We start from the raw sequence: 26,619 nt of genomic DNA on the forward strand, positions 1-26,619 counted from the left end.
TCAGGAGAGTGATGCTCACAAAGTGAGTGGAGGCCTCAGGGCTCATTCTGGCTGGGGCCAGGCTAACAGAAAAGGCAGAGGCGACACCCGCCTTCCCTGAGAGCAATTCCCACAATCCGTAGGGAGACAGCCAGACGAGCAGTCAACCCGCACCCTCGGAGCTCACAGTAATACACCTATTTCTTCACAGTAGCGTTTAGGCCATTCAAATACACTCAGAAACAGGCTCATTATTATGAAATATTTGACATTTCCACAATTGGTTTTTGTATGCACATACTTTGGCTTTTTTGTTTTTAGCATATGAAAAGTCTCCTTCCTGGTACTCATGATAGTTCACTCTTCTTGCTATTTAAAACCTCTGGGGAACTTGTCTTCAAAGAAAAGGCGTAGCCCTGTTTTCTGTTTGAAATTTAATATCCACATCTCTAAGCAGAGGGGATGTTCTACATAAGTGTGGTCACAACACTTGTCACCTACTTTACTCAATGAAGACATCCGTGCCACCAGCTGTCACATAAAACCACCTCAATACTGCAATTGTGCATGTCACCTAAGCTCTGACCATTCTAATAGCATCACGTCTCCATAGTTACTAATGCACTTCAAGAGGTGGGGGAAGCAGAGCAACCGGAAATTGTAGCTGCCAGGAGAAACTGAGTGGCATAGCCAGCGTGGGCAATGGGTGGGGCGCTCCAAGGTCGGCAAGGCCCGTGCAAGGGCAGGGAGACTGGACTTCTTAATGGATAACTGTAATCAGGTTGCAGAGCTCTGCCCCATGTGCCCTTTAAATGCTTGAAAGGAAGAGACTCAAGTGTACAAGTGCATTATCTATAGTCAATTAATGGGGCTAAGTGCAGGTGTAGATGGAAGGAGTCCCCGTCATGCTTCTGAGTCCCTTTACCTCACATGGGGGTTGGGATAGCTTCTCAGAGAGCATCTTTTCCTTCTTCTCTCTTTCACAGACTCATCGTCATCCTAGGGCACCCGTCTTGTCACATCACACAGGGCTGAAGGATGTGCTGGTCACCCCCACCTTCTCATCTGGACATCTCTCGTTCAGGCTGGTCATGTGTGTGCAGCCTTGTCACACTCTTTGTGGCTGTCGTCCATCTAAGCTGGGCCCCTCACTGCCCCACTTGGCTCACCTGTTCCCCACCTGGTTTGGCTCCTCCCCTGCCTATCCTTCAACAGGAGGACTCAGGCCACGCCCCCTGCCTTCTCCCTGAAGCCTTCATGATAACCCTCAGGTCGAAACTGACCTCTCCCTTCCCAACCTTCTCACAGCACATACTATTGCCTTAACTCACTGGATTATACACATCAGTCAGTTTTATTTTGCTCACTAACCGCTTCTGACTGGATTCTGAACTCTCCCTACCTCTTTCTCACTGGGTGACAGTTCCCAGTGAGGCACCTTGGCTCAATTCCATACCTTTCAGTCACTCTTCTTAAAACACTTTCTGAGAGTCGGCTTTGCTCCTTTTAAAATGTCAGCCTTGTATTTAATTCACATCACTCTTCTCTTCCCATCCCTGACCCTACCCTAGTCAAGACGCAATGGCCCATGACAGTGGGGCATACTGGGGCCTTCCGCTCTTCAGCACCTCTCCCTGCTCTTCTGTGTTTCTTCTGGTGTTGGTCCAGGACAAGAGAGAGAGAGCTGTCACCTTGCTGCTCTGCATGTGGAGAGTTCAGCTCCTCCCCACGTCTGGGCCTAACTGCTACCCTGCTTGGTTTCCTTGGAGATCAGAAGAAAGGGGTCTCTATGAGATTAGCCTACCAACCCCTCTGATGTGTATTTCCCTGCATCACCCAGAAATCTGTGGCCTGTAGTCTCATCTTTCTGGCCTCAGTTTCCAGGGCCTGCAGGAACCCAACTGGGATCCTGCCTTCACACTCTTTACAGGTCTTCATGCCCTTGCCCCACGTCACACCAGCCATCTCTCTCCTGACCCTTCCTCCATATGCCTGGCATTTGCCAGTAGCTTGATAAGCATGAGGATGGTGTCCATCACTAACCATGACTTTGAAGATGGTGGTTGGTTATAGAAGATTTGATTGATTCTACTGAATCAATCAATTCTGCTGAATTGAGTGATTCTACTGGAGTCTCCCTCTTGGCTTTGGGGTGAGAAGAGAAATACCCATTTCCTTGTAGAGGGTCAGTGAAAGAAGGAAGACCATTGCACTACTCCACAAGGAGAGCTCTCATGCTCTCTCCCAAGTCGACCTCTCTATATTAATTTGAGGGAGTGGGTGGTAAGGATGGTCTCAGAGCTGGTTCTGCCGAAATGCCCCCCTCTCAGCAAGCTGGTGGGAGGTGGTTGGCCACTGCACTCGGCAGCTGTCTGCACAGAACTAGATCATTCCCTGGACAGCAGGGACACACTGCACTAGGTTTCCAACTAGATTCCAGAAAGGTAACATCCCAATCTTCTGCCCCTGCATCCTCTGGGGTGTGACACTTGATAATCGAGTTGGTCACAAAGATGGCAGAAAGATTGGGAGCTTCCAGCCTTCTCCTTGCTCCTTTTTTTTTTTTTTTTTTTTGTGATCACAGGTCTGCTATCTTCTCTTTGACCCCAAAGGTGCAGTGAGTTGGAATCCATGGTTTAGACCATTCAACTTGAGATATTGTAATTCTACTGAGCAATCTATTTTATATTACTTATATTTACATTACTTATATTACTTATGTTCTCAAGTCAGTTAAGCAGATGAATCTTGTCTCCCCAACCAGGTAGGTGAAAGCTGGGATGCTCCTTAAAGAATAAGTCTCAAGGAGGGTTAGCAACAGGGGAGTGGGAGGAGGAGAAGGGGGGAGAAGGTACAGAAAATAAGTAGCATAGACAGTAGATAGAAAATAGATGTGGGGCAAGAATAGCATGGGAAATATAGAATCTAAAGGAATTGAAACACATGGTCATAAACTAAAGGAGGGGTAATGGTGGGGATGGGGGGGTAGGGTGGAGGGGAATGAAGGGGGGAATAGAACAACTGTAACAGCATAATCAATAAAAAAAGAATAAGTAGAATTCAGTATTTCTTTTGCTCTATGCACAGAGTGCTGTGCCCACAAAACATCAGGATTAGATGAAGATTTGTTCACTTGAATGGGGGACCACAGAAGGGTGGCATCTGTGCCACGGAGCTGGAGAGACCGAGACCTCTGGGACAGAGAGGACCACAGCCTCACTCTGGCCTGTAAGCCTGCATGACACTCAAGACGAATCTCATTCATCAAGTACTCAATACATAATTAAAATCCAGATTCCTAGTTCAGGGAAGTAAGGCATCCATATATTGAATTCTTGCCTTTTATTAAAAAAGCTAAAAACAAAACATGATTATTTGCAACTCAGGATAGTGTCAGAGAAAATCCAGTAAGGCAAGAAAATAAGGAGATTGCTAGCATTCCTGAGAAATATTTGTTTTCCTGTTTTTAAGTCTGACAGAGGGAAAGTAGTTTTTTTTGTTCTTCTTTTTAGAAAAGAAAAAATAGGAAAAAAATAAGGAATATATCCTTAACTAAAAGGAAAAGATAACTTAGTAAAAATATAAAAGCTAATGCTAATAAATCCTCAGGATATATGTGTTCCAATTTTCACCCTGTATTTCCTAAATTCTAACATTCCAGCAATAGAGAATGTACAATCCATTTAATAATAGCTGCTCAGAACAAAGAAACATCACCACAATAATTCTTGATGTTGATTATAAGACGCTTTCTGACATTAACATGTCAAAATTAAAACACCAAAATGTTAAGATCAGTGCTTTACTTCATCTTCTTAACAAGCTGGAAGACAGATACTGTCATCATTTAACCTTTTACTGGTGAAAAGTTAGCTCAGGATCAAAGACAGTATAAATGAGAGAACTGAATTCAAGCTCAAGACTAAACACTACAGCGAAGAGCCTCAGATAGAAGCTTCGTATGTAAGAGGATCTCACATTATCCTCATAGACTGGTCTATCTTCGATCTGACCATTTCTCACCACTTCCATCCCTATCGCCCCAGCTCCAGCTATTTTCATGTTCATGAAGACAACTGTAGCATCCTTCTGATTGGCCTCTTGACTTGCACTTGTACTGCTACAGCCCATTTTCCACCGAAATACCTGAGCAATCATTATAAAGCCTGTGTCAGTTCTTGTCACTCACTCCTCAGTTCAAAATCCTGCAATTGCTCCTTCTCAGAAGTAAATCCAAAATTTTCACCATAGTCCTTGAGGCCCACCCAATCCGGCTCCTGGCTGCCCCTCTCCTTCCCTGGCACATTCCAAACTCTTAACTGTTCTCAAATGCAGCAAATGCCCTCCAGGCCTTTGCACTTGATGTCTCATCTGTCTGGGTTGATCAGTCTCCCCCCACCACTGCCCCCATACTCAAAGGGCTCTCCCTCTCTCACCTTCTCCTTGTTCATGATCAAAGGTTACCGAAACACATCCGCATCTACCCTCTTAAAGAGCGCCCTCAAAATTGATGTTTTAGGATTCTTGGGGTATAATCCTAGCACAATCCTAAAACATCAATTTCAAAGAACCTATGCACCACAATGTTCATAGCAGCACAATTTACAATAGCCAAGAGTTGGAAGCAACCTAGGTGCCCATCAGTAAACGAATGGATCAAAAAATTGTGGTACATATACACAATGGAATTCTATGCAGCAGAGAGAAAGAAGGAGCTACTACCCTTTGAAACAACATGGATGGAACTGGAAAGCATTATGCTGAGTGAAATAGGCCAGGCATTGAAGGACAAATACCATATGATCTCACCTTTGACAGGAAGCTAAAGAATAAAACAAACAAGCAAACAGAATAAAAACAAAGACACTGAAATAGAGAACAAGTGGGCAGCGACCAGAGGGGAGAGGGAAGGGAATTTAAGGGGAAAAAGGGGGAGGGATTTTGAGGAACAAGTATAAAAGACACAGAGATGAGGACTGGGGGGCAGGGAATGGGAGGAAGGGGGGAGACTGGCTGGGGGGGTGGGGTGGGATGGGAGAAATAGATAAAAAAAGAAATGTACTTGAAAAGTAACTAAATAAAATTTAATATTTAAAAAAAAAAAAGAGCGCCCTCCAGGACTCTGCTTCCTTCATAGCAGTTCTCAGCTCCTGATATACTAAATATTTGTTTGTTTCTCTTTCTCCCTGATCTGAAATGTAAGCTTTTTAAAGGCAAAGACTCCACTTTATTCATTTCCTTTTTCTTCACAACCAGAACAGAGCTCGGCATGGAGTGGGAGCTCAGGGAGTGTTTGTGGAGTCCAGCCATCCATTGGAAACCGTTTTGGCCTGAACAATTAGGAATCCACGTACTATACGAGCATGATGCTCTACTAGGAGCTACTTATTCTGTGCAATCCCTACTTCATTCTCAATAATCACAATTAAATATAAAAAAGGGTCAAGGCCAATAGTTAAGCAACGACGCACATCTGTCCTCTAAGAAGAGGGCACATATTTCAGTAACATGTGGTCAGTCAAAGGCCTCCATGGGATGGTGTCGCTCTGCCTTATTTATACGCCTGCACTTCCCCGGCTCTCCTTCCTCAGAGGGGCTATAACAGCTTTGGGGCAACCTCAGAGTCCTTAATTTTCTCTTTGTACTCAGCTCTGCACCACCAAACATGGCTTTAATTTTAATAAGATATTTTCTCGTTCTAAACTGGAGACCGTTTAATTGTTCTTTTGAGAAATAAGCATGACAGTAAAAGGAACTTTTTAACCAAATAAATAATTTCTATCTTACTAAAGACAAAATTAAAAAATGATGAAAAAAAATCTTCAAATAAAAAAGTTCCTGGCCCTGGCTGGTGTAGCTCAGTGGATTGAGCGCAGGCCTGTGAACCAGAGTATCGCGGTTCAATTTCCAGTCAGGGCACATGCCTGGGTTGCAGTCAGGTCCCAGCAGGGGATGCGTGAGAGCCAACCATACATTGATATTTCTCTCCCTCTCTCCTTCCCTTCCCCTCTAAAGATAAATAAATAAAATCTTTAAAAAAAGTTCCCTATTTCCATAAAATTAACTTCTGCTGCTCTTAAAATGAATGAATCCCTATGGCCTCTGGGTAGCTAAGCCTGGAGACTCACGTCTGCAGCATAAAGCTCTCTTTCCTTGCTCATCCCCCTCACGTTACTAGCCGGGTTCCCATCTGGAATCAATGCCTGGGTTGTCCGTCCTGCCCTCCTTGTCCACCTTTCAAAAGGCACAAGAAGCAGGTAAGCTTCTCAGGCCACAAACTCAGGTGTGCAGGAAATAAGCATGTTAAAAGTTCTCTACAATATTAACTTAATTTCCACTCAGGGACTCCCTCCCGACTGTTCATTTTACTTTTGGACAATGCTGGCCCCCTCGGGGCTCCCTCCCTGATGCTGTTAGTGGGCCAAGGGCCAGGGTCTCATACTCCCAAGGTATTAGGAACTCCCTCCCATCATCAGTCGTCTGTCTGCTCTTACCCCAAATGACCTTTGCCCCAGACCATGTGGTGCTTGGCTGTGCTACTTTGAAGCCACTCAGGGAGCTTCGTAGATCTTGGGGTGGTGGGTAGACCTCTGGCTGGGGATCTAGTATCTCCAACACCGCAGGCCCATTTCCTCTGAGATCCTGTATTGTTTTTTAGGTGTTATCAGGGAGCAAGGCTCATGGGGCTGAGTCTGGGGAGTGCCTTTTCTCTCAAACCTGACCTTCTTCAGTGGATTTAGAATTTTGGGAACAAAAACCACATTTTCCGCAAATAAGAAAGCATTGGCTACTCTCTTGAATGAAAAAGTGGAGTGATGCCATGAGAAACCATATATGTTAATACATATCTTTAAATGGTTTCACCACACCTGCCCCCATTACAAACAAACCAGGAGATCACTTCTCTGCTCATGAATCTCAGAAGAAAATGTTGTAATTCAGTGTGGGCTGGAGATAGTGAACCTGGACTTGGGGTCCCCTGCTACCTCTGCCCTTGGGGAACTCACACCCTCAGTAGTCTTCCGCAGCCATTCAGGAAAGGCCAGGGAGACCGGACGTGCCACTGAGAGGAGACTCAACAGGCTCTGTCTGCACATCACACCCTGTTCAAAACTCAAGTCACTGAAGGAGCCATGGAGTTGTTATATCATTATGTTAACTGATCAATATGAACCTGTGAATTTTACTATTATAAATCATTTGCCCCCGCAATATCATTTGCAAACAGGTATTCTCTTTTCATGACTAATCTGTTTACTATATATAGTAATATTGGAATATATTTTATATATAATTTTAATAAACCACCTTGCTTTTATTGTTATATTTTTTATGAAGGAGAAAATGATAACTCAGGATTCACCATCTCACGCAGACCCTCATTCTTAGCAGAAAACTAACAAAAACAAAGGCTGGAGCGTCCCTAATCAATCCCCCATTCCCACCCCCAGCCTCCTGCACACAGCGTGTGGCCAGCACCTGGTTTTCTAGGATATGAGCATGACTTAGCGTATGAGCGAGACAAACGTTACAAGCATCCTAATCCCTGTCTTTACCCTGTGATGTTAGTTTTCTTTTTTCTTGTTGTAATCCATACAGTACTGGGAACCACCTTACATTCATTTCTGGTACAAAGCTGAGTGTCACTAGATAGGACAGAAACCATGGGAGACCTCAAAGACAGGTCAGGCTCTTTAGCAGCCAAGGTCAAAAGCAGAAAGGATTCCTGCCTCCAAAAGAAAGAAGACACATCATGAGTGTGAGCAAGACAAATCTGGTAGAGAGTGAAGCCTGCACTGGAAGTCAAGAGACTTGTATTGTAATAAATGTTTATGGTAGGCTTTGGAGCTGGTGAAATTGGACCTTCGTACATCCATATATCCACCCAACAAACTTTTGTTGATTACCTATGACATGCCAGAGCCGGTGTTAGTACTGGGGATGATTAAAATATGAATATTCTGAAGCCAAAAAGAAAGTTAAAAAAAGACCTAATGCAATGACCATACTATAGGCTGGAAGAGCCTCATTTATTCTTGCCCCTCGTTATTGATGTTAATGACAGTTATGATGGATAACAATTGGTACTTTACATACATTATCTCACACAATCTTCCAAACAACACTATGAAAGATTACTAGGTTTATCTCACAGATACTGGGGCACGGAGAAGTTATTGCCCAGTGAAGGCAAAGCCAAGTACGCAAATGCTGTAGGATTCTTAGTTACTATGCAGTGCTCCCCCACCCCACCCCCGCTCACCCCGAAACACATCTTGCTGGATCAAATATGTATGAGAAATACTTGCTGAAAAGCTCACCTTCAAAATATCTGCTGCCTCCTTAAGCTATATATAAATTTCCTTATTAACACCTGAAGATGCACCTACTCCCCACCTCGATGCAGACTTCTAAGAGCTTAAGCTGCCAAAAATAAACATAATGGTTCTGAACTTCACATCAGCCTGTGGATTCTGGGATCAGCTCTGAGCTCCTGAGTACACATCCTTCATCTCATCCTACTGCTCTGGTCCTGTCTCTCCCAGGATGGAGAACACCGAGCACCGGGACTGCCCCGCCACCTCACTCCAACAAGGGAAAATAAAACCCTGCCTAGAACTGTCATTTGCCAGTGTTAGACTTCTTTTCATCCTGATTCACTCTTGGCATAAATAGATGCTGGTCACTATCAGAAAGTTTTTCTTAGTTAAGCAAGAATCTGTCTGAACTTAAAATTAAAACCAAGAGCTGGATATTTTGGATTGCACAATATGTCATTAGGTTCTGTTTCATGTCTCATTCGCTGTAACTGAAAATAGGCATAACTCTACTTGCTACCCCCTCAGTGTTTCTTCAAGGATAAAAATAATATTAATTAAGCTCTTTCCATCCCTTGGTTTAACTGTTTACATAGGCAATCAACATACAGTAAGATTTTCAGCGGAAAAGTGTGTTATTCACACATCCCGATAATAAGCATTTGTCTCGTCAAACATTGCCCCCAAGGTATTTCCATCTCAAAATAAGTATAGACCAGGCAAATTTCCTTGGAGGAATAAACAACAAGAAAAGCAACAAAATAATATTTTTATGAATGTTTCTATTCATAAAAGCAATCATTGTTAAAGTAAATTCAAACACTTTGATCAAGAGCATTGTCACGTGGCAGTGTTGCCTTCCTGCTAAGAAATGAAACTGAAGCACACGTCTATTTGCTTCATTAGTGGCCATCAACAGCCTGCAATCAGGCAGAGTTTATTAGCATAGTTTATTAGAATAAACATACAGACTTCGATTTATTTTTCTGTTCTGCTGTCAACATTAACCAGTGTTGTCATTGCTGAATTTGCATTAGGCCTAAGGAAAGCATCTTCTCTGAGTTAGAACACACACCCTGTTGACGAGAATTTGGTAGATGCCCTGCCTGGTGTAGCTCAGGGGGTTGGGCATTGTCCTAGAAAGTGAAAGGTTAATGGTTGATTCCCAGCCAGGGTACATGCCTGGGTTGTGGGTTTGGTTCCAGTCAGGGGTGTCTATGAGAGACAACAGATCAATGCTTCTCTCTCACACTGATGTTTCTCTCCATCCCTTCCTCTCTAAAAATAAACAAAGTTTAAAAAAAGTAATTTGGTAGACAGCAACCAGCTCTTCCCCTTCCTGCCTTCATTGTACTCTTAGAAGGGCTTAGTGGTTTTTGCTGGCTCTAAGTACACTGAGCTGTCTACATACAGACGGCGGCACTGAATTGAAAATGCACGCGGAGCTGACTAGCCCTGGGAGGGATTTTACCACACCTCCCCGTTTCCGGGTTAGAATTACTTCCCCTGCCCATTGCATTCTAGCCCATGCGCTGCACCCCGGCTCTGCCGTGGAGGGCGGTAGCGCAGTCCGCAGTCAGCGCCGTCCACAGGCGTCATTTCCTCAATTCCCTCACTCGAGGGTCGCATTGCCTACAGCCCCCAGGAAACACTATCTGGCCACGAGAGAATGAATTACAGGCCAAGTTTGAGCTTTACCTGTCGACTCTGCTGATTTCTGAATTCCCAGTGAATCTCTTTTCTTACTTTGATCTGCAGCCACCAATCTTTCACCCCAAATTTGATGCAATCTGGTACTTATCACCTGCATGCCAAGAGAGGGTGTAGATTTAAATGATTTGGCATCCAGAATATTTATATATCCCAATATTCTGAGCGGTAGCAGAAGAGCTGTGGGTCTTTGGAAGGAGATGGAAAAACTGAGCAACAGCTGACTTTGTCTATTGGTAAGTAAGGCAAAGCTCGACAGAGGGAAACTGCATGGGATTTAAAATATTTGAGAATTTTTGTCAGAATAGGTACCAATTTTATTAATAAGAACAAAAGCTTTTTGTGATCAAAATAAAATGACTGGCCAACCTAATGGCTTCAAGAGAATGATATTTAAGAAAGGGTCTAGAAAGAGAACTTTACATCTCAGCGAGAAGCCCCCTCTTCCCTCCCCCACAATACTGCCATGACAACTGCCACGAGGCAGGGGCGGTAGGACTTTCGTGGAGGTGAACATTCTGTCATCGGCTGTGCACAGAGCCACACAGATGCATCCCATGAGGATGATAAGTGCGCTGCTGCTGCCGCGGCTCCCACCAGCCCAGCTGCTGGGAAGGAGGGTGACTCCAGATCTCACTGACTCTAGTTCTGAAATTTAGAGGCAGATATTACCTGTTGAGACACAGGAAGTTTAGCTGATAGCTGATCACAGAATAGATAGCTGATCTTTATGGCTATCTATTGCTATCCCACTAATGTCCACTTCCAAATCGCATTTGTCCTTTGGCCTTAAAAGAAACAAAAGAAGAAGGAATATTTCTAGTAGCTGCTGCATTAAGGAATCTAAGGAGCAGAGCAGATTCAGGTGGTAGGTAACTGCCATCATAGTAATTGCCAAGGCCAAATTAAGCTGTTTAAACTTTCCACACTTGGGCTACAACACTGTAAAAAAGAAATTTTACTCTGATTCAAAGCCTAAACTATAGCCTTATACACTGAAATTCTGAGTACCCTGCATTTTTTAAATCCTTACCCGAGGATATGCTTATTAATTTTTAGAGCACGAGGAAAGGCGGGGGGTGGGGAGAGAGAGACATCAATTGACTGCCTCCTGCAGTCAAGGCTATAGGTAGCTGCAGCCTGGGAATGGGCCCTGATCAGAGATGGAAACCGGCAATGCTTGGGTGTACAGGCCGATGCTCCAACCAAGTGAGTCACCAGCCAGGGCTCGACTGCCCTGCATTTTCAACGACCTCATTATTCCTTTAGCTGTCTTGCCTCGCCTCAATAAGTCTTAGAGAAAGTGATGAGGATGTAAGGTTTGATTCTTTGGGGTTCCTTTAACTCTTTCTTCTGGCTCATCCTGTATTGCACGATATGTGTGGTAAGCGGCATAATGGCCCTGAAGGATGGTCATGTCCTAATTTGTGAAACTTCGGAATAATATCACCATACACAGTAAATGGGACTTTAAAAGTGTGATTAAGTTAAAGATTTCAAGATAGAGAGATTATTTTTATAAGGGGAAGAAAGGGGATCCAAGTGAAAAAAAAAAGAGATGAAGACAAAATCAGAAGTTGAAGAGGTGGAGGAAAGAGCTATGAGCTAAGTGGCCTCTAGAAGCAGGAAAAGGGAAGGCCTTGAATTTCTATCCTGCAGCTGCCAAGGGAACACAGGCCTGCTGACACCTTCATTTGACACCTTCATTTGAGACTTCAGACTTCCAGCACTATGAGAAGAAATTTGTGTTGTTTTAAGATGCTAATTTCATGGTATTTTGTTGCAGCAGCATAGAAAATGAAGGATACTTGCTGTATTCCCTTTTACATTACTTGTTTTGAAATAGGACCATAGAAGGTTTCACTGAAGCCTCAGGGAATGTCTGGTCAAACCTGGAGTCCTCAGACAGGTAGTCATTTGCTTCTCTGGTTAAGGAATGATCCTGTGCTTTTGGAGACGAAGAGAACCAAGCCTCCCGATTTCCTGAAGATTGCTCTTGGAGAAATTATATCTGAGTGAAATCTGAAACTTTAATCTCATTCCTTGGAAACAAAAGATAAGCCATTGTTGAGTGGGAAGTTAGACCATGAATTTCCCAACACCCACTTTTGTTTGAGTCCCTTTACCATGCATTATTATTTTTCACTAAAACTGAACATATATGTTTTCCATCAAGATGCAAATGCTCTGGAATCGAACTAAGACTTCCTCTGGCACTTTCAGCCTTTTCAGTAAATGCAAAGGCTCTGTAATGCAGAGGTGCTTGTGCATGCAGCGATGGGAAATGCAGTAGGAGGGAGTCAAAAGCCTATTTTCACCAAATGTCTCAGAGGAATTCATCGCTGGTTCTTGAGCTGAGAGAGAAGTAGCATTCATTAAAGCCATATTATTTACACAATTGATTTTTATAACAAGCTTGCTGCTCTGGTCTCGGGACAAAGATACTAACAACAACAAAACCCGGTGACATAAAAATCAACTTTAAAGTGGAAACTCATTTCAAAGAAGTTGGAAAGAGGGTGCTTTATTAGCATATGTTCCTGGGGTGGGGGTGGGGGTCAGGAAGCCTGCTTTTCTTATATAAGAGCTCTTTTAAACCAAACGGGATTTCCAGTAGATACAAACTCATCCTGAAGAACATTGTGCTTGGAATTTCCTGCAGCCAAGTCCCTGCCAGGGTACTCTCCTGGACGATGATCATTACCAATACAGAAAACTTTTCTTGCCCTGGCTGGTGTAGCTCAGTGGATTGAGCATGAGCCTGTGAAGCAAAGGGTTGCCAGTTCGATTCCCAGTCAGGGCGCATGCCTGGGTTGCAGGCCAGGTCCCCAGTAGGGGACACATGAGAGGCAACCACACATTGATGTTTCTTTCCCACTCTTTCTCCTTCCCTTCCCCTCTCTTTAAAAATAAATAAAAATATTTTTTTAAAAGAAAACTTTTCTTATGAGTAATACTAGCCATGTTCAGTCACCTTCACATTTAAACCTACTAGATGAAAAAATGAAAACACTTCCCTATATAAGTACAGCAAAGTCAAATTAATTGTACTATAAGTTTTTAGTTTTTATGTGTATACTTCACTATCATTGAAACCCATATATCAGATGTGACCTCATCATAATTCTCCAACCCAGAGACTTCAGTTGTTACCATTACAACCTTTAGGGCTGATGATCTTATAAGAGTTACTGTGTTATCGCCAGTCACGCTCCATGGTTCTAATAAGTGGGTTAGAATTATTTAAAAAGTCTCCCAGCACTTTTTCAGACATTGTCTCACAATATTAAAAATATTTTTTCTCCTTCTACAGTAAGCACGACCATGATATGCAAACAAGGGGACAGAGCATGTTTCTGATATTAGGACAACTCACTATTCTGCATTGAAAAGTCTAGCGCTTCACTTGGAGTTGTATCCTCCTCTGGAGGACTTAAAGGATGAGAGTCATGCTCACAGATGGGAATCAGAAAATGGAATCTAGGAGGAAAGGATGGGAACCATTCTGGAAATTAGGAGGATTTTCAAGTACCAGCAGCCTTACGACACAGGAAATCATAGCAGGCTTGTTTTCTGTTTCAATCAAGGACAGACCAAGAAGCTTCCAAAAAGCTTGGAACAAGCTGAGTCAACTGCAAGAAGGATTTCGTCCTTGTGAAATGTTTTTTCACTCTTGGATAGTTCAGCAGTGGAACAGTCAGGCCAGGTGAGCGGTGCTGAAACCAGAATGGACAGGGTCTCCTCCCTGGTGTCCCAGAGGCTTGGGATCTAAGGTGTGCCACTGAGGGCGACCCTTGCCTCTCTGCTGTGCCCTTGCTTTCTTTGCTCCCCACCCCCAATCTCCTATTTTCACTTTCTAAACTGACTTGATTATGAGGGGCCAGACACTGGAGGAGAATTCTAAAAACCCTCACCTATTGCTTCCTCTAAGGATTTCAGAGCTTAATGAATGATTCTAATTCTTAGAAAGAAGTGCCAATTTTTTTTTTCATGTCTGCTGTGAAAGGAGATTACACAGTATTTCTTCAGGGGCCTTTACAAGTACTTGCTGCACAGTGCAAATGGAAAAACAGAGCAGATTTCTCACGAGGGCTGGACCAGATGGCCTGTGCAAGCGCTCTCAGAGTCCTCCCCAACAGTCAAGTCCAAAGGAAAAAAATCACTGCTGGGCTTCTGTTTTGGTTTCCAATCTGAGTAACTGAAAACCATCCTACAAAGAGGATTTTTAAATGTATTTGATTCTGAGTCTCAGCAGCAAGATTTCAAAGTAATCTCTAAAAGCATGAAGGAGAGTAAAGGAGGGTCAGCACTGAGTGCCAAAATGAACATTTCATACCCAAGATTGGCACGTTGAACTGTCCAGTTATCTGTATCCATGGTTCTGTAGGTCTCTTTTGGAGAAACCAGTTCTTTACACATTGTGATGCTAACTAAGCACATTGTCATCTGGAAGTTAATTAATGGCCAGCTTCAGAACATGTAGAAGTAGAAAGTTATGGTGAGGATGCTTTGGGGTCCATACAACTCCGCAGGAGATAAAGAAAGCTGTTCTGTCTCGCTCAGTGCACAGCATGGCTTTGCATCTTCTAGAGATAAAAGCTTAAACTGCGAACAGTGCATATGTATAGACGGGAATTGTCCCTTCTAGAAGCCTTTAGTGAACAGTACTTCTTTCCCACATTGAAAAATGGGGCACAGCCAAGGAGCTGCAGTGTAGAAACTAAAAGAGTACAAGGAGTCCTGTCCAAGGTGTCAGGAGACCTGAGTTTGGCTCTGACCTTTCCGTCAGCTCCCTGAGTAATTCTGACCAAGGAACTGGCCATTTTCTATAAAATCACACGACTGCTCTAGAAGGTACCTAAAGTCCCCTCACTGCTAACGTCCACTGGTAACTCCTTCATTGCGAGTACTCACATAGGACTGATCATCCTCAACACTAAAATGGAGACTTTAAAGACTTTTGCCTGAAATTCCTCAGTCTCTATCATTCTACTTCCTAATTCTGAAAAGAATGGAAAACTGGGGACAGTGATGTTTTTTAAGCCTACATTGTGATTAATTTGCAACCTTGAACAATTTTTGATCCTGATAACTATCAAAATGGCTTTTAAATTCTTGTAGGAAAGAATTGATGCTTATGTATTCGATTCTTCTCACAAAGGGGTTTTCTCTCCTAAAAGGAGTTTTGAATAATATTCAATGAAATCAGGAGTCCTATATTTTCATCAGATTCACTGAACCTAAACCTCATATTTTCACAAATATATTAATAATAGATTATGAATTTGTTAAAATGAATTGAAAAATCAGCTATATTTACTAATCTGACTGTCCTTTTGAGTCTAATGTTATTTTTCTCCCCTCTGAACATTTCACCACAGGTTGAAGTGTTTGCAGACATTCTTATGAAATGATACCTGTAAAATGAGTGCACTTCCACAGGGGCCACCGAGTGGATTTGGGAGGAAGGACTCCATTGGAAGCAACCCAATTAAATGCTGCAGCTGGACGATGAGCTGCTTCCGGAAACCCTTTGGATGGCTCCCTTTACTCACACCTAGACACTCACACACACACACACACACACACGCGCGCGCGCGCACACACAGCCATGGATCTGTAGTGGCATTTGCCTGACGACTTCCAGAAGGCTCCTTTCCTCCTACCATTTTCTCACCATCCCAGGGACGCCAGACTTCTGACTGGTTCTTTGCAGAGGTGGGATAAACTCCAGGAGATTGAATCAGCAAGTAATTTTCAGAACGGTCCCTCCCCATTCTCAGCATTTTGCTTTGAGGAAGAGAGGAAGGCCCACACCCAGGAGGAGAGTTAGCGGAAATGACAATTGTATTCTTCACCAGAAACAGAAAAAAAGAAGGTATTTTAAATAACCATGCTGCTGTCTTCTCTGGAATAAAGTCAAATTTTTCTATTTGAAACACAGCCACAGAGCTGGCGCTTCTCCTCTTCCTCCATTTCAGCCCACCTGGTTCCTCCCACTTTTCCCTATACGGAGGTGCGCACACATGCACACACACTGCCTTTTATGTAATGGGCTGACAAGACTGATCTCAGTTCAATTGCTTTGATTCAAAATCTGCCCACCACCCGTGGGAGGTAAAGAACCGTGGACGAGACGTGTGCTTCAAGAGGCTGGGAAAGGAACGGCATGGGAAAGGCATCTGGTCTGTGTCTTTTCTACGTAGTCTTGCTTCTCTGTAGGAAAATAGAGAGTGCTGTGGAATTCAACAGAATTCTCTTATATCAAACTTAAAAGTCTTAGATTTTTCTTTTTGGAATAATTGCAGATTTAAACCTCTCTTAACAGAACTTTGTAACCAGACACTCTGATAAAAAATCAGTAATGGTTCCACCATGGCTGATGTTTTCCTTGTGACTCAATTGCTTAGCCTGACCTCCAAGGTACCATAATCCGACCCCTCTTCACTTCTACCTTGCGCTCTCTCTGTCCTATTCCATTGTTTCTCATCACTCCATGCCCAATGTTTTGGACATGCAGTTGCCCCTGCTGAAGTCTGCTGTCCTCCTCCCCTCTGCTCATCTTGGTAGCTTTCCTTCCTCAATGCCAAGCTCCACTCACCTTTCTCATGGAACCTCTCCCAGATTCTGACAGCCCTTGGTGAATGAGGTCTCCCAACACCACAGCAAGATTTATTCTTTGTATCACTTCACATTATCAACCTTCTGTGTAGAAAACTACTCAGACTAAACTATAAAAACTCAACAGAAGACTCTCACTCTCTGTGTCTCCAGCACTTAACAGAGTGTCCCACATGGGTAGTCATGTTCCAGATATTTATTAAGTAGCTATTAAGTGCTAGGTGCCAGGTTAGACTCTGGGTTACAGGGATAAATAAAATCCAGACGTCATGCTGTTCACAAACTAATGGGAAGATGCAAATGCAGATATATAATAGCAGTACTATGCTAGCAGTCATTCCCATAACAGAAATAAGGACCAGAGACAGTGAGGGCACTAAAGAGTAAATATTTAATGCTGTTTTGGAGGGAGCCAAGGAAGGTTTCACAGAGAAGAATATGTGAGAGCTGGTCTTAAGGGATGCATAGGAATTTACCTGACTTATAAAGAGGGGTAGGAGAATTCCAGGGCAGAAGGACCAGCATGAAAAATGACACAGAGACACAAGAAAACAAGAAGGTTCAGGGCACTGTGAGCAGAACTTCCACAAGTAGGTACTTCTGATAGAGCAGGAAGCTGGACGTAAGATGAGAAAATAAAACATAGTGATGGGAAAGCTTGATGATAGTCAGACCGTGAAGGATCTCAGGTAAAAGGTGCCATGCCATGAAGGATGCCATGTTAGATCATTTAAATTTGATCTCCTGAGCTACTGAATGGCAGGGAAGAGGATTTGGAAATAATGTTATAATCTGATGGTCTCTAATGCATCCTAAAAGTAGTGGTAACTACAACTTGATTTTCCTTCAGTGGATGAGTGGTTAAAAAATACTGTGGAAACTCCACACCATAGAATACTACTTAGAACTAAAAAGAAATGAATTATTAATATGCACAGCAATGTGGATGGGTCTCAAGAGAGTTATGCTAAGTGGGAAAAAAACAACCCCAAAATATTTTAAAAACTGTATCATTCCATTTATATATTTTGAAACAACAAAATCATGGAGATAAATCACAGATTAGTGGCTATAATGGAGTCGTTTGTGGTGATGGCAGAATTCTATTTTTTGTGGTGGTGTTAGTTACACAAGTTCTGCATGTGATAAAATTGCACATACAAATAAACATACACACACATGAGTATATGTGTAACTGGTAAAACATAAATACAGTCTATTGACTGTGTCACGGTCACTTCACTAGTTTTGATGCTGTACTATTGTTATGTAGATGTGACTGCTATAAAACTGGACTAGAGCACATGGAAATTCCCTACTGTGCACGTGTGTGTGAATTCCTCTGAATATGTAATTATTTCAAAAAAGTTTTTAAATGATGACAAACACTGGTAATGTGATTAACATAGGAACCTGGAAAAAGAGAAGGTTTTAGTGGAATTTAGATTGTTACTGAGGCAATAATTTCTTCTGGGAAAGAATTCTTAAGTAGGGATTCTAAAGTATGTTTTATGTAACTATACAGCACAAGGCTACATTGACATGAATGTATACATTACAGATAAAATTTTTCTCAATGAATTTGGGTTCATCAGTACTCAAATGCTCTAGAGAAAAAGTAACAACTATAGAATTGGAGGTAGCTTATCAATACAAATGTGCTCAATTCAGAATGATGAAAGTGCCAAAACCACATCAAACACTACTAGCTGGATCTTTCTAAAAATTAAAAACAAAACAAAACACCAACAACCAAATAAGCAAAAACAACCAAACCAACCTGACTTGTGTTCTGAGTGATTTGGCTTTCATAGGATGAAAGGTTCATGTGTGTGTCTACATCTATCATGTATGGTTGCAGATTGTACCTCAAACTCTAACATAGTGTGATGAAGTCTGAGATTAAAAACACACACACAATTAACATATGCATTATAACCTAACACACACAAAACACACATGTCTTGGTAAAGCATAAGTGTAAACTCTATAAGTAATGCAATACTTCTGTTATTAGCACACAGGATAGTCCTCAGGATAAATGTTAGGTGGAATCTTGTTCTTTGGCCTGACAGTATCATTTGAGTAGCAAATTGTCCTAGTGGAATTTTTTCCATCTTTAGCCTTGAAACAATAGCTAATTTTATGCAAGATTCTTGCACAAGGGTAATGTGGGTTTAATAGTGACTTTGAGCATTTTATTCTTGCAGAATTCAAATGCTTCATACAAGTATATGCATTTCTAAAATCCCAAGCTCATGAGTTCCTGATTAATGAGAAGGAATCACAGATTTTAATATGAATTGGGCTTTAAAAATCATAAGGCAGTCTACTAATTTGTCAGGGTTATAAGTAAGTCCTCAAAGGCCAGGTAGCACCTTGCAGCAGTGCTGAAATGTGGAAGAAGTCCTTGGGGTGACAAAAACAGGTGGCAGATGTGGACACAATTACCCATGCCCCAAGATGCCACCATAATCCTGAAACTTCAGCAGAGATGACAGCCTCAAAATGGATAAACCAAGTTGGCCCAGAGGTGACAATCACCCCAAAAATACAGCCTTCATAGGAACATCTCACAATGGATTATTATGCATTTGTTTTCTCATTCATGGTGTGTTTTCCACGTAATGTAAGTCCCAGACCTTGCCTCTTTCTATACCTTTGCGTACCCAGTTTTGGTAAGGTTTCTGGGACAGACTAGGGGCTTGGAAAACATCTGTTGACTAAATGAATACCGCTTTACTCTCTCACACTGCCCTTTGACAGTTTTTGAGTGGTAGACACTTTTCAAATTTTAATGAAACCTATGAACCCTCTCCTTGAAAAACGTACAAAACTATAACAATTTTGATCTACTATGGGTTTATGGATCCTAGATTAAGCTATGCCTATAGAAATCATTTTCAAGGATGAGAATATTATTATAAACACAATCAATCAATGAATTTCCATTCTAGTTCCTTCCGAAATTCTCCTGATTACTTCCCCAAGTTTCCCTAACTCTATGGCATTTTTTTTGCTATTATCATTAATCATAGTCTACACATGCACATTATGTTTTAGTGACATCACTGTCACAGAAAAGAATAGCTCGGCTGATCAAACTATTTCTATCATTTTTTATAAAGTGCACGGTTAGTTTCTCTCTCCTCCCACCTCTTTCTGACACTAAGAAAATCTTTGTGTACATTTGGCATAATCTCATAATTCCTTTCCCAAAGGACACTTTGAGTGGAATTTGAAAAAGAGAGGGGTTAAGTCATACTCTCTCACACACAAACCCACCTTCCTGTCAGAGAAAGGTCCAGAATAAGAGGGGAAGTAGAGACCAGGTATGTGGTCCAGTTGACATAAACAACAAAGAGCACATTGAATTCCAAGTACACCGCAGACTGCACGTGACTCATTCTGTCAGAGAAGACCTGACCTTAGTTACCAGTGATGAAGGAGCCCCATGTGAATCTTACTAGCACACTGGGCTTTTGGGAAAGAGACAATTATCATCACATCTGATCTGAACTGTAAGCGTTATGAGAAAACCCTTAATGAGAATCTGCCTCTGAAAGCCTTCATAAGGCCAAACTCTTCCAGTACAATGATCCCGAAGCAACCATGAAACTCTGCCACAAGAAATGAAGGGGGTTACTTTTTATTTCTTCTGGTTTACAAATGCTGCTAAAGTGCTGGAGGTCACAATTCAAATCACCTCTCTGATTTGCCTTAACCCTGAAGGTCCCTTTTCAAGGGGGCCTTGGAGAAAAGCAGCAAGCAGCTTCTCTTCACCTGGCAGTGGAGCTGGACCGGAGCAGCAGAGCGGCGCTGTGTCCACGGGGCAGGGGTTGGGTGTGTGCCACAGAGGCAACAGAAAATGCCAGTGCACCAGAGAATGCAGTCCCGCTTAGTGAACGGTCAGCGTGGGCTCCCACTCTCCATCAGGGAAATAGCAGGAAAGCAGGGATCCGCTGCTGACAGTTGGGGGGCTGCTGGGAGTCAGGCTCCTTGCCCTGTACTGAGGTTGGGGCAAAGGACTTTCACTATGGTTTTTAGTGCCCCTGCCCCCAGCCCCACTCACAGCTTACATCCTTAATAGCTCAGAACTATATCAAAACAACAGGGCCACTAAACTGGAGTTCTTGCAATAAGAAACTTTTCTATAACTCTGCAAAGAAAACTTTTTCAGGGACAAGTTTCATAGAAACTGGCGAAAGTGCTTATTTCAAAAATCCCACGTGGGAAATCATCTTAAATGTGCATTATTTTAATTGCATTCAGTTCCTTCTATCCTAAAACCTGGTTCCTCAGAAAAAAGACTGGACAGTTACATGTAAATCATTGATGAAATCGTATCTGCAAATTAGGGTAAGCAAAGTCTTTGGAAGGTGCATCATTAGCTTTTCTTCTCTATGTCTCCAAACTCTTTTAGAGATTAGAAGCACAGCAGTTTAAAAAATATAAAGTCAGAACAACTCAGTACAAAGCAGATCTAATGAGGAAGCAGGAGTCACATAACAATACTGAAATTCTCTTCGTATCAGATTTAAGTCCTTCCCCATTTAAGAGAGCATCACCCATTACCAAGAAGACTCTCAACTATGAAAAACAGCGGAAAAGGGACCTTAACATTTTATGAGAAAACCATGCCATTACAACAAACTGACTTTTTTCTCCGTACGTCACAACAAAGTCTACATTTTACTTCCAGCAGTAAGTTAGATTTAAATACGTCAGTGTTCAATTTAAATTGCCATTATAAGGTGCTTCTCCTTCCAACAAAACTTCCTCAGAAGCTTGCATGCCATTTGTACTTGGTCTCTCAAAAGATAAATCAGAAAGCAGTACTAGATGGGAAACTATTTTTAATAGTATGACCACAGAAACTACGATCCGTACCATAAAATAGGACAACCACATGCTGTTGCAAACCTGCCCTGGTCTCGATGCCAGTTTCCAGCAGTTGCGTTTTTCTCTGCAGGCTGGAATGCATACAGCTCCTAAGGTGTTCCTAACACTTTAGAATATACACAAAGGTCCGCGTTAAAAAAAAACAAAACAAAAACCTATCCACACACATCCCAACACAACGACGCTCCTAAGAAGCTATTTCAGAGATGCCTGATAATTCTAAATGCGGCGACCTACCAATGAATAAGTCACTTTGCAAACCTGAGGAACTGTCTCTGCTGCACCTGTACCGACCACGGAAACCCCGGGCAGAGGGAATCTGACATCCATACCTATATTTCATGCCAGTCTGCTTTGCGGTGGACTCTTTGAGAGAAATGTGGTGCTGAGGGGTGAACGTCCCCAGGCTGCGCGCGATGATAGCGACCGTGCGGAATTTGGCCCGGGCTGCGTTCACCACATTGGGGGCGTTGGAGCTCTGCTTGCTCAGAAGTCGGTCCTCACCATTCCGACTCTTCAAATTGTGCTCTGTGCAGGCTATGGAGACTTGCATTGCTTCCCCGGGCAGCGCACGGTCCCTCTCAGAACCCCAGAGCACAGGCAGTCACGAGAGGTTGAGTAGTTGGGTGGGTTTCTGCTCGTCTTTTAACCCCTCCTTGTCCCACCCCCCTTCCTGGGGATGCCGTCGGAGGAGTCCTCGTGGCCGACTTCAGATCCCGGGAAGCGGCAGCAGCGGATGCAGTGCTGGACGGAGCCCTGGGCACCCACAGAAGTCGATAGCCAGCCCTGAAGTTGTCGCCGCAGCTGGAGCGCGGATCAGGCTCGCCAGTCTTCCCGGGCACTAATCTCGGCTGATTAAACAGCCAAATCCATGCAGTCAGGAGGCTGTTGCAGACGCCTAGAGCTGAGCATTCGTGCTGTCTGCACGCAGCCCGGCCGGAAGCCTGTCCACCGCCGTGTCTGAATGCGGACTTGCCTCTGGGCGATGGCTCAAATCCACGCAGGCATACTGCAAGATGCGCCGCCAGCACCTTCTGGACCACAGGCAGGATGCTCAGCTGGCACGCTGAGCATCCCGAGAAGCAGCTAATCCGAACCCGGTCCCCCCGGGACGGTGGTCTCCATTCACTCTGGCTGTCAGCTCCCTCCCTGCCTTACTCCGGGATGTCGTGGGGGCCTCTCAAGACCCCTTCCCACTCATTTTCAGGCAAAAGCTTGGGTCCCGAAGCCCACAGGAGCACTGGCTTTGCAGTTACGGAAGAGCAGGCAGTTAGTTCCCTTAAAGAGCTCCCTGCCTTTGTGTGCAAGGGGAAAGCAAGGATCACTTTCACAGACTCGCTGTAACAGAATCTAAGGGCAGCTCATAAAAGGGGGCCTCTGCCCAGGTTCAAAGATTTGTGCTGCTCAAATCTTGCTGCAGCACAACAGTTGGAACTGAGGGAAGGCAGAGTGGACGTGCTTCTGCCACGGAACATGCCAGTGAATTAACACAGAAATACTCTGAGACTGGCTGACCTGCAAAAACACAGCCTAAAATCCCTATTATTAGCCTTGTCAGGGTTCATTTCCCCTTTGCACATCATTTCTGAAGCAGACAAGTTTGATGATTCCTGAAAAGCCACAATACAGACTTCTTGGAGTCAAGCCATATAACTTGCTGCAATATCTATTCTGGCTCCCAGAGATGGACCGAGGGTGGGGGAGGCGGAGACAGCACTCTGGCACCACCAAAAAGGGGCCTGCGTACACTGGGGAAAAAGCTGGTCCACATCACCACCCAGAAGGGTCCTGGCCAGGTGTCTGGAAGTGTGTACACTGCCTGCTGGTCCTCTATGGCCCACTGGTAAGGACTAGCACTGTCCCCAAGTCACAGGTGAGCAGCAAGGTGGGAGTCTGGCACGTTGCCTGGTTCACTGTCAGGTGCAGAGCGACTGCTTCATACATGAGTCAGACACTAACTGGCCAGTAAAAATGTATCTCTCCATTTAAAACGCATGGAGGCTGGACTCCTTGTATGGATGTATTTCCAATAAAGTTGTGGCTTCTGCTAAACTGGCTTTCTGAACATGGTTCCCAACAGACACTGCTGTCAAGCAAAAAGGAACAAGGTGCAAATCAATATTTGTGAGCACCATCTCTGCACTAGACAATAGAGAGAAATATGGAGAGAAAAAAATGAAAGAAACAGTCCCCTTCAAGGAACTGGCAATCTGGGTGGAAGGACAAAGCATTCAGTCATAAGGGGACTAATTAGCAATGTCAGGCACACATTAGTTTTTGAATGAGTTGTACAGACACTGAACACACTGGAGTCTAGCAGGGGAATGATTACAGGAAGCTGGAGAAGGTTCCTCATTTATTAATTCCCCACACTTCTACTGAGACCCTATTAGGTACTGACTGTGCTGTTGCTGGGGCGCAAAGATGATGTAGAGGCTGCACCTCAGGAGCTGATGGATGCTCAGGCAGCCCTTATAGAGGGGTGGGACTTCGCCTTGGGCATGAATTTGGTTAGCAGGAGAGGAGGGAGGCTGCCTTCCCAGGGGTTGGCAGGTGTGGAAGAAAACACTCTGGCTATGTCCATATGATTTTTTAAAAAAATAGCAGGTTTGACCAGCCCAATTAAGTTGTAGGAATTAAATTTTCAAGTAGAATGTGTACCTGTTCTGAATTCTATTCCAGATATAAATTTTAAACATTTTTAAACCTGCAGGTAAGGTTTAAGTCACATTGTGGACTCTCATTCTTCACACTCCATGCCCTTCCCACTCTTTAAAAATAAATATACTGCCTAATGCACAGTGGGTGGGAGGTAACTTTGGGATGGGGCAAGGACTATAGAAAAGAACAAATGAACTTAGGACGACTTCGTTTTACCCTCAGTATCTTTGTTCCCTGGAATAAATAACAATGGGTAAAGAGGAAGCAGGTCATTAGGACGTTTATTTTTTCATACTAAGCTGGGTCATTGGAAATGATCAATGTGAATCAAGAAAAGAGTCAAAGTGAGAAGAGGTAGAATTGGGAGGAATCAGAAGAAAGAGCTCAGAAAAAGGGAAAAGTAAAGCAGCCTTGGAGGCAAGATGAGCCCAATGATCACTGTGGGGCCAGAGGGAGCAGGAACCAGTCGCTGAGGGGGAGAAGGTGTGGGACATTGGCGAAGGGCCCAGGTCAGAGTGCTGTCAATTGTACAGAGGGGAACATCCAGGGTTCAAAAGATCTCGACTCGACACTGCTCACTGAAGTGGCTTTCAGGTTTCCCAAGAGCTAGCACACCAAGGCCTGAACATACACCAAAAGCAGAACAAGGAATAGGTCATCAGAGTAAAACATGCACGGCGGAGCCCCTCTGAGTCGTCTCTGGATCCCCTATAGGACCTCGCAGAGCGCTTTGTGCAGACAGACCCTCCCTGAAAATACCTGAGAAAGGGAGATAAGGAAGGAAAGGAGGGAAAGGAAGGAGGGAGGGAAGAAGGGAGGAGTATGGGAATACGCCAAATTCTTTGATAAATGTGATTTCTTAAAAAAAAAAAAAAAAGAACAGAAAATTCTGCATGTTCTAGTTTCACGCAGCCTGCCCATTAGGAGTGAATAATTGCCCCACATTCGGGTCTGCATCTCTTGTGTGCAGACAAGCATTCCAGACGTTCGTACACGCCACAAAGAGAACAAAGAGACTGAGGCCAGAGGAGTGCTCACAGCGTGAGCCTTTTTCTTGCTACCCACAGTGCGTCTTTTCAAATCAGACACCACATGGGCTTTCTGACAGCCAGCCTGTGGCTTGGGGACTTACCCAGCTGTGCTCACCCTTCCCAGCATTAATGGAGCAGTGGGTCTCAGGAGCCTGGAAATTAGGTGATGGGTGACTGTGAGAACGTTCATTCCAATAAGTTTGTGCTAATAGGCCACATGCTAATTAAGGTAGGGAAATTAGATTTGGAATGTGTATGCTTTCATTGTCACGCAAGATTTGGAGGAGTTCTATGATTTCAAGTTCACATAAGACCCAGAAATGATGACACAGATATAAACATAGATTGGACACAGACATAAATATTGTTATGGGTACCTTCCAATTCATATGTTGAGGTCCTAACACCCAGTAAGTATCTCACAATGTGGCTGTCTTGGAGATAGGGTGTTTGAAAAGGTAATTGAGTGGATCAAAAAACTGTGGCACATTTACACAATGGAATACTATGCAACAGAAAGAAAGAAGGAGCTCCTACCCTTTGCGATAGCATAGATGGAACTGGAGAGTGTTATGCTAAGTAAAATAAGTCAGGTGATGAAAGACAAATACCATATGATCTCATCTATAAGAGGAACCCAATGAACAAAACAAACAAATGAGCAAAATAGAACCAGAGGTATGGAAATAAGGAACAGACTGACAGTGACCAGAGAAAAGGGGGGATGGATATAAAGGGGGAAAGGAGGGGAAGTGTTTAACCAATGAACAGGTATAAATGACCTGTGGACATGGACAACAGGGTGATCAACTGTAGGAGTGGGGGGGCAGGGGAGATCAACAGGGGAAGGGAAAATTGGGACAACTGTAATAGAACAATTTAAAAAGAGGTAAAATGAGGTCATTCAGATGAGCCCTAATCCTATATTACTGGTGTCCTTATAAGAAGAGCAAATTAGGACAAAGACACATTCAGAGGAAAGAAAACACGGGGAGAAAACAGCCATCTGCAAGCCAAGGAGAGATGCCTCAGAAGAAATCAACTTTTGTTGACACCTTGATCTTGGACTTCTAGCCTCCAGAACTGTGAAAAAATAAATTTCTATTGTTGCAGCCACCCAGTCCGTGGCATTCTGTTATAGCAGACCTAACAAACTAATACAGATACAGGTATTGTTTGTTTTTATAGAATTCTTATATTTTGGGGCAAGTGAAACTACAGGAGCTCTCTAAAGAGGATGCCCCTAAAAGTCTTTGTTAGACCGGGATAAACATTATCGTCTTGCCGCTTTATGCCTCCTGAACCAACGACAACAGGCTCTAAAGACATGTTCCAACCACAACTCATTTCTTTCCAAAAACTCATAAAGCTTGTACATAGTGACTCTAGATACAAAA

General features: G+C 43.4%; 1 protein-coding gene across 2 annotated transcripts in view; it reads right to left on the minus strand.

Annotated features, from left to right (window-relative positions):
- Positions 1 to 26,619, minus strand: part of KCNAB1 (potassium voltage-gated channel subfamily A regulatory beta subunit 1) — a 306,973-nt gene that overhangs the window by 196,141 nt on the left and 84,213 nt on the right. The window contains exon 1 of one of the 2 annotated variants that reach the window (XM_037155966.2): positions 21,863 to 22,293. The exons of the other annotated variant lie outside the window; for it this stretch is intronic. Coding sequence (XP_037011861.1) covers positions 21,863 to 22,083 — 221 coding nt within the window. The 5' untranslated portion in view covers positions 22,084 to 22,293. Of the gene's footprint in view, positions 1 to 21,862; positions 22,294 to 26,619 lie in introns of those variants that run through there. 2 annotated transcript variants of the gene reach the window in all.

The sequence above is a fragment of the Artibeus jamaicensis genome, unplaced genomic scaffold (genome assembly GCF_021234435.1).
Source record: "Artibeus jamaicensis isolate MK-2021 breed Jamaican fruit bat unplaced genomic scaffold, CSHL_Jam_final scaffold_474, whole genome shotgun sequence".
In the NCBI taxonomy this organism is placed as follows: Eukaryota; Metazoa; Chordata; class Mammalia; order Chiroptera; family Phyllostomidae; genus Artibeus; species Artibeus jamaicensis.